Source organism: Crocodylus siamensis, chromosome 15, assembly GCF_052110815.1.
Source record: "Crocodylus siamensis isolate JL-2025a chromosome 15, ASM5211081v1, whole genome shotgun sequence".
NCBI classification, from domain to species: Eukaryota; Metazoa; Chordata; order Crocodylia; family Crocodylidae; genus Crocodylus; species Crocodylus siamensis.
In genome coordinates, this window is record NC_143409.1 from 51396208 (window position 1) to 51405405 (window position 9198).

Consider the following 9198-nt stretch of genomic DNA (forward strand, 5'->3'; position numbering starts at 1 on the left):
GCTAGTTACTGCCATGAAAACAGGTTCCCCACTGGAGATTTGGGACACCTGGACTGCAATCTCTGCTGCAGTTGTTCGGATGGCAGTGCTTCCCTTTATAGGCACAGCATATTTTAATAAAGAGAATAGATGTGCTGACTCCCTGGATGACCTAAGCTGAAGCAGACAAACTCGCTGCCTTGTTCATAGAGCTGTATTCATCCCAGGCCCTTTGCTGGAGCAGCTGCGTCACCTGAGGATTAAGGGTCAGGTTTGAGGAGGGTGGAGCAGGAGATGCTGATGGTGTAATGCTTGTGACTGCAGCTTCAGATGGCCTTTGAGGATGCGGCTGTGTATTTCATGCGGGAGCAGTGGGAGCTGCTAGAAGCTGGAGACAACAGGCTTTACCAGATGCTGAGTCATTAACTAGCCATTTATTCTTTGGATAATGTTCTGGTTTTCTTTTCCCAGCGAATCCACACGAGGGAGAAGCCATTCTCCTGCACCCACTGCGGAAAGGGCTTCATTGAGAAGTCCAATCTTACCAGGCACCAGCGTGTGCACACAGGGGAGAAGCCATTCTGCTGCACACAGTGTGGGAAGAGGTTCAGCCACAGCTCCACACTCACCAACCACCTGCGCCTGCACACAGGGGAGAAGCCGTTCTACTGTGCCCACTGCGGGAAGGGCTTCACTGACAGATCTAATCTCAACAATCACCGGCGTGTGCACACGGGGGAGAAGCCATTCTCTTGCACGCAGTGTGAGAAGAGCTTCACCCACAGTTCTTCGCTCACCAAGCACCGACGCGTGCACACAGGGGAGATGCCGTACCGCTGTACCCAATGCCAGAAGTGTTTCCGGCAGAGATCTTCCCTGAGCAGACACCAGAAGACCCATGGGAGTAGGATCATCGCACTGAAAAGAGGGCAGTTACCCTCACCCCCACTGCCCCGGGAGGATGAGGGACTTTCCCCCTGACTATAACACCCCAAATTCCTGCCTGCTTCCATGTGGAGTGTCCTCCATGGGATGTTATGGTAGCTTCTGGTGGCAGCTGGGACAGAAAAAAACAACAGGTTAGAGCTAAGTGATGGAGCCAGGTAACAGAAAGGATAAAAACTAGCAATACAAAACTGTTGCCCTGAAAAAAGACATCCTTTCTTAAACCAGTCAGTCCTAAGCTACTACCTGTGGTAGCAAGGGTCATCCCTTCCTCTTCCTTCCTGTGGCATCTGGGACATCACCATTGTCATCAGTTTTTTAACATCCTTGACTATCTTGTGTAGTTCTGCATCAACCAAGCAGGGCCCCTGCTCCTGTAAGATAACCAGTTTGGATAAGACAATAAAGTGAATATTGAAGAATCAGTTCTCAATTGCTTTGTCTGAGAGAACTCTCAAGCCTCCTCTTGTTCATTACTTTGCTTATTACGTGCCAGGACAGGCTGGGTTATCAAGAAAGTCTTTTTGGCAGGGGAGTGGTGGGGAGCAGCACATCAGGAGTTAACTGTCTCACCCTCCTAAGGAGACCTAGCCTGTGGCTCCTACGATGGGAACACCACCACAGCGACCATCCCCCTTCATAGTCCTGACCTAACCTGGATGTGACTGCAGAGGGGCTCTTGTTCTACGCACAAAGGATTCCCCATCTCAATACCTCTGCAGCCCAGCCCCAGTTGTATGCGTCAGCCAGAATGAGCCCTGTGACTCCTGGGTCTGAGACCATGTCCCGGTTTTCAGCATCACTTGCTGTCCCCATGGCACCACCAGCGAGCTCAAACTGGCTCTGTCCCATTAGGCCAGGAATGCCACTCAAGGAAGTGCAGCAAGACGGACCACATCCCTAGTGCCAGCCACCATGTGCTGGTCAGCTGGAACAGCGCACACAGCCCTAGGGTCAGGGCAGTCAGGCCTTGCAGAGCCCTGGGCAATGGGCAAGCAGACTGAGAGGCCATGTCGTAGGATCCAGCTTGCCCCTATCCTCTAGGTCCCAGCTGTGTCTGTCCCTTTCCTGACCCAGTTCCTCACATTGATTTCCCTGGATCCACACCCTTGGCGCACGTGTCCATGCAGACACACCCCAATCTTTGAGGCTCCTGTGTGTGCAAGGGTTCCTTTTGTGGGGGAACAGCCCCAGGAGCATTCTTGGCAGCCTTTGTCCTCAGCTAATGCACTTTCCATCCTTCATCTGCCGAGGCTAAATAAGTTCAAGTTCTTTCCGGGTTAGACTAAGACCAGCCAGCACAAACAAAAGGCCTCCTTGAACTTCACCCATGTGGCACAGGAGAACAGGACTCAGGGCAGGTGCTGCTTTAGCTCAGGGGTGAATATGTCAGAGAGGAGGCAATCTGCCACCTGGTTTGGGTCAAAGAGGAGCTCAGAGTCTGCCACCAAGGTTGGAGTTTATGCCTAGCCCTATGAATTTCTAACATGTTTTAACCTTTCCTCGCTTTCTTCCAACCACATCAAGCTTGTCCTGCCAACTGGACTGACTCCAGGACAGCTTTCCATCCAAGCCAGGGCATGGCCCTGTCTTCTCTCACCTGGTACCTATCCACAGCCTCCCAGTTCCAGGCAGGGATAAAACACCTATAGCACTTTGCTGCCCTCATCCCACCTGCCCCTCATTTAAAAGGAGCAGAAACCAGCTGGGGAGAAGGGACCTGTAATTGAGGGGTCTCCAGGGAAATCAGAGATGCCTAGATCATCTGGGTCTTTAAGGTGATGCTGATTCTTCCAGCAGGACTATGAGAGAGTCTGAAAGCAAATTAGCAGCCCCAGATAGAAAGCCCGAATCACATGGCTATTAATGTAGGTCAGGAGTAACAAACACTGACTTTCCCCTCTGAAATCTTCTAATTTTACAAAGAAATGATCTCTTAGATGCTTTTAGCAACTCTTGTGTCATAAGGACACAAACTGATGTGATGGGAGGGACGGGGCTGGTGGGTGGCCTACAAGGATTAGGGAAAGATTTTCCTCTTCGACAGCATCTTCATGATTTGCATCTTTTTGAGATCTTCAAGGCTGCTTTTCTGTTCTGAGTTCTTCCCTCTGACTTTCCCTGCTTTCTCCAGTTTCTGGGAAATGTTTTCTACGTGTCTTTTTGCTGTTGCCTTGGCTGAGGTCAGGAGTGTGTTGTGGGAAAAATCATCTCTGTTTCATTCACACACTCAAATTTGTCTACATCAAGAGGGGAATCCAGGAAGGCTTCAGTCCCTACATTCAGGACACAGGACACCCCAGGAAAGGGAACAGCCAAGGGCACGTTGTCGAGGAACTGCTCTGCCCAAGACTGTAGACCACAGGTGTGTGGAGCTTGCCTACTGCTTCTTGTACAATTTTTTTAAAGTTGCTTTAATACCTTTATTTACATGTATTTTAAATTTGATTTTCTGAGTTTCTTCTTTAAAAAAATCTGATGTAAAGCCTGAATAGGACTCTTGCATGTAAATATGTATTGTTTCTTTGTTTTTAAATCTTTGGTGAAGGAAAAACCCCAAAACATTTGTTTCCAGAAAAAAATTAACTCCACAAACATATTTTGTGCTGAAAACTCAATTGAGGAATAACAATTTCATGAAAACCAGTAAAGAGGTTTTGTTTTCTTGGGGACTGCAAACTGTATGGTATGCAACTCAAGGGAATATGTCCCATAAAACTGTTTCTTTTGTTCCTCACCCCGAAATGTTTGAACAAAGAAAAATCTGTTCAGCTAAAAGGGAAAGGCTTCCCTCCTTGCCCAGGAGGGGGAGAGGCAGCCACGAAGAGGGGGTGACAAGGGGACAGAGGGAGTCTCCATGAGTGAGGACTGGACCTGGGAAATGCAGAAATTGCTGGCATGATATTTTTCACCTTTAACCTTCCTAATCATCATTGTTTCTGCTTTGTTTTCAGCCCTGTGACCCATCCATATCCCTCTCTAACCTAAGACACAATCATTACTGGGTGCCTTCTGCAGCCCAAGGAGAGCCCTTTCCTTCTCCCCAAGGTGCTGATTTGCCTGGTGAGCTAAGCTAACATCACTGAGGGAACAAACGAGTCTCTCTAACACCTCTTTGGGGTCAGGGGGATGTAGCAGGCTCTGACAGCAGGTGTCTGGGACCTGACGAGAAGGAGCCAGTCATGGTCATGTTTGATTTCTACTTTCCTCTTGTCAAAGTACATTTGCAATAACCCCTGCCCTGCTGCTTCTCCCATTGCTAGCTCCTTTTTAGCCTTGACTGACTAAAACTCTCGAGGATGAAGGTAATTTCCCAATGTCACCTTCCTTCCCTCCCAAAGGCAGCAGATGGCTGTTTACTGTTCCCTCAACGTGGCACTAAACAGAGCTGTATATTAGTATTAATATTGCTATTGCTATTCTTCTTGTTACTATTGTTAGGACATAAGTATGTACTGGGTCAGACCCTAAGTCTGTCTAACCCAGTCTCCTGTGTGGCACAGCCAGATCCATCTCTGGGCAGTGTCCGCTGGCTCTTTGGCCTTGTTCTGCTCAGCGCGCTAGTTATAAAACTTTGACTTTCACTCCCATCTCTGTTATGTTTTCAGTTGTCCCTAGCAATTAGCTGTTACCTTTCCAATAGCCTCCCCTTCTAAAGGAGGCTAATAATTTATTTGCTGGCCACTGGTTCTCTGAGGCAACAAATAGGCCCGTGTCACTTGGCAGGTGGCAGAGAGTGGGTGCTGGAAGAGAGAGTGGACTTGGTCTGACCAGGGTTTTCTCCACCGTTCCTTTCCCACATGCAGCCTCCAGCATTTGGGGTGTAAGGAGTTGTGATTTGGAGTCCATGCCCCTCCCTCCCATGCTCAGTAGCTACTGATGCCCTTCTCCTCCAAAAATGCGTCCAATCTGTTTGAATCTGGCTACAATCTCAGCTTCCACCACATCTGGTGGCAACAAGTCCCCCCCTTTAAGGACACACTGGGCACATCTACATGTGCACATATACTGCAAAGTAACTGAAATTACTGCACAGTACGGGCACACGTCTACACATGCACACTCATACCGTGCAGTAAATATTGCAACTTACGCCAACTTGAGTGTAAATTTGATACTTGCATCATGCATATGACCGATTAGTTCAGTGGCAATGAGTAGGGGGTACATGGGGGTACACGTGCACCCCCTGAGAGCACTGGTGCACCCCTTGTCAGGCCGTGTTCCCTGTTTAGCCGGCAGACAGACAGGAGCACCAGCACCCCATCACCCTCGGGAGTGCTGGCCGGGGAGTAGGACCGCCAACTGCAGGACTTCTGGAAGCAGCACAGCTGCTTTTTGGTGAGTGAGATCAACACCTCACTGGCCCACCACCCCCCCGGGTCAGGAGACACCTTATTGTACAGTAACACTGTGTATGTGGACTGACTTGGGACTAACTAATGCACTTTAATGCCTGCACATATAGATTCCAGCCTTTTCCCGCTTACTGCTCAGTAATTTACTGCGCAGTAAATTTAAGCTGGCATAAATGCATGTGTAGACATGCCCAGTGTGTGGGGGGGAAAAAATCTTTGTGTTCTATTTACATTTATTACTTGCTTGTTTCATGTTGTTATCCCTAGTTCTTGTACTGGGAGAGAGAGTCGATAGTGAATCCCTGTTGAGTTTTTCATTGTCATCAGTATTGTCTAAACTCTTCTTGTATGCCCCCTCCAGCGTCTCTTTTTAAAACTGAGCAGGCCTGGCCTCCTTTCATCTCTCCTCACATGAAAGCTCCTCAGTAGTACTCATTATCCTTGTTACCCTCCTTTGGACTTTCTCCGGTTCTTCTCTATCCTTGTTGAGGTGTGGGGACCAAAACTGGGTATCATGTTCCAGGTATGGACATCCCATGGATTTATGAAGTGGCATCATGATACTTTCCATTTTGTTTACAATCATGAATGACGCGTGCCCCCGGGGGCTGGGGGGCATGGTGACCGCCCACAGGCGGTGGCAATGGTGGCGAGCGGGGGGCGGCGAGCACCGATTGGCAGTCGATGAGTGGCGGTGGCAGCAGTTGGCAACCGCCTGCAGACACCACTGGCAGTGTCATCAGTGCTTCTTTCAGGGGATGCACCACCAATATCAGGGTGCGCATGCACCCCCTGGGCGTCACTAATATTTACAATTCTCTTCTTAATCCTAAACATTTATTGTACCTCTTTGATGGCTGCTGAGCCCTGGCTTGATGCTTTTAGTGAACTGTCTACAATGTCCCTCAGGTCCCTTTCCTGTTAGGTAACAGCTCATGTAGAGGCCATTCTAGTGTAAGTAGAGTATAGATTGCATCACTTTTGCCCAGTTTGTTGTTATTAAAAACAATACCCATACTCGTTCACCAGGGACACTTACAAACTCTTTGACTATTGGTTCAAGGCACCTTTTCCCAAACTCTTAGCCTGGTGATTTGAATTGCACGCTGCTAATTTTGCACCTTAACTAAGCACCTCCTGAAACCAAAACAGGACTTCAGAAGAGCTGCTAGCCCAAACACCTATGCCCCTGCATGGTTTTATTGAGCATCCACCCCAGGCGCCTTTCTCCCAACCTGTCTCTGGACTCAGCTGTGCCGGTAGGACCATTGGGGTAAGCAGATTTAAAAAAAAAAAAAAAAGGAACATCAGAGTTACTGTAATGCTAATGACTTTGGGGTCAGTGGGACACCCTTGCTTTTGTGTGTGTAGCACTTAGCCAGTCCCTGGCCCCTGGCTGTACAACAAGACATGCCGATATCCTAATGATCATGAGTCTGGAGAAGTGACTCCAACTGTGTCGAGTCACACTAATCCATTACATCTCTGCACAGAGGTGTGAACCCCCTGGTCTACAACAAAGCCCATCTTTGGAGGGAATTTAAGACATAAATGAATGGCTTGAGGGCAGACGGTCTCTGCAGCTCTGCTGCCAGGGAAAGAGCCCTTCAAGAGAATTCCCAACTGAGGGATGGGCAGAACTGGGGGGAAAAACGTATCTGCTGAAGATGCAGAGAAAAGGACCTCATTTCCAGAGACAGGCTGTCAGGCCAGAATCCAGATGACCCAACGGAGCAACATCATCCAGAGGAAAAAAGTCCTGATACCAGTACAGGTTCAGGAAAAGGTGAAGCATCTTCACAGAGTAATTCTTACTTGGAGAAGTTCAAAAAATTATAGATTCTCTGTCTGGTAAGTAACCTAAGCTGTCTCGCATACAGTCCTTGTTGTGCGCTTCTGCATTGTATGTCAAAAACTACATAAGAAGTTTGCAACGTCAAACAATTCAAGCTTCAGACATTTCAGAATGATGGTTATCTGTAACACCTTGATTCAGCTCCCTTGGACATACTCATTATGATTACATATACATTCTTTATCAAAAGTGCTCACTTTAATGACCACATGCTTTATATACTGCAAACAAAGTCTGTGTTGAATACAGTTATTAATGTTGGGCTTTTCTGTGGCATTCATCCCTAGCAATTGACTGCTTCATAAACATTAATTAATTAATCTAGACAAAGCCCCTGTGAGGTGGAACACTAAGAGTTTTCCCATTTTGGGAAACTTTTTGGATGCTTATCTTGCCGGGATCATTTGACCCCAGCAGACTTCCCACCTGTGGCAGAGGCTGGACTTGATGATCTTGCAAGGTCCCTTCCAGCCCCTAATGTCTATGAATCTATGAAATGTAAATGATTCCCATTTCAGGCTTCTGCAGTCTACCTTTCATGACTGCTCATTTCACTGGCTGGTGGTGACAGAGTTACCCTTACAAGGGAAACATTTATTTTTGGGATGGGTTTTTTCCCCTTCCTTCAAGATTATTTTCAATAAAACCATTTCCCCTCACATTGCTGGTTTCTTTTCAGCAGCAGGGCTTAAAAATCCTGAGTATGGGGATAATTCTCTGCAGGTGATGATCGTCTCTCCCCAAGTCCATGGTGGCAGGTAGCACTTTGCCTTCCCCTCAGTTGTGGGGAGGGAGGGAAAGCCAGCAGACACAGTCCCATACTGGGAGGGATATCTGAGGGGCATGAGGGGAAATGGTTATGGAAATGGTTATATGGACTGGACTGGGGGGACTCGGTGTACTGAACACCTGTCTTCCAGCCTGAGAGCTGTCCCAGGGTCAGAGCCTGCAAATCTGCACTCACACTTTCCAGATGCTCCTAAGGGACCAGCTGTGGACGGACAAGGGGTGCCAAATCAGGGCCATAATTCCCCCATCCCAAATGCAGGTGATCTCCTCTGCCCCCTTGCTCTAGGCATCTCCTTCTAAAATCCCCAGCACTCCTAATTTGGAGCCAGGCTGCCTAGTATGGTACAAAGAGCCGGGCTGAAAAACAGCTTTTACGCAGGGTGGAAAGAGATGTCAGCTTTGTGCCATCATAAACACTTTCGTGGAGGCAAAAACTGAAGGCCAAGAAATATCCATATCTTCAGCACATCATAACCATTCACTTTTGAGGCTTTAAGTTGGAGGGGGGTACTGCAATGCCCTCTTTCTCCTCCTCCCAGGTTGATTTTCCCAGGAGACCAGGCCATCAGGAATCCCCATCCATTCCCTCTCCATCTCCTGGACATCCCCACTGAAGCCAGTGTTACTGTCCCATCCTCTTCCCCAGACAGCAGGGATGGCTGCAGCAGCCGCAGCTCAGCTAACACATCAGCAGGAAGATCCCTGTGTCTAAGTTCTCTGCCTGACAAGAAGGAGACGGTGGTCCACTGCTGCCACTTGTCCCAGGGGAACCAAACGTCCACACTTGTCTAGACGTGCCCTCTGCCTTTAACTTATGAATCCTGTTGTGACACTGACAAGTGTGTGGTACTCCAGAGAACACGTGATAGCTCTCAAGGCCCCTGGTTGAGAATCGCTGTTCTAGAGTCTTGTTCCAATTTGTGTGGAGGGTCGTCAATACTTACATGTTATTAGTATGATGTATTTTTCTGGTGCTTTGCTGATATTTTTTATCATGATGGTGGAAGCTAAAAGCCATTTGGGAGCACAGCCCTGGTGAACATGAACTTGACCTGCTGAAGATCTGTATTTTAGCTGTTTGTTCCAATTTCTTGGGGGGTTTTGAGGATACTTATATTTTATTAGCATGGTATCCTTTTCACTCCGTTTCCATTGAAAACCTTCCCTTGGGATCTGGCCAAATGCTCTTTGTCTCTGAAAGCCACAAGCACCAGTTATTCTTCTACAGTGCTTTTTTTTGGAGTTTGAAGATCTCTTGCACCTAGGGCATCC

At 48.0% G+C, this 9198-nt stretch overlaps 1 protein-coding gene across 7 annotated transcripts in view; it reads left to right on the plus strand.

Annotated features, from left to right (window-relative positions):
- The window catches only part of LOC149852767 (uncharacterized), a 29414-nt gene extending 22249 nt beyond the window's left edge, over window positions 1-7165 (plus strand). For all 7 annotated transcript variants that reach the window (XM_090029741.1, XM_090029742.1, XM_090029744.1 and 4 more), the window contains one exon: window positions 451-7165. In XM_090029741.1, the coding sequence (XP_089885867.1) occupies window positions 451-960 (510 nt within the window). In that variant the 3' untranslated portion in view covers window positions 961-7165. The remainder of the gene's footprint in view (window positions 1-450) is intronic.
- Window positions 7166-9198: the final 2033 nt, after the last annotated feature.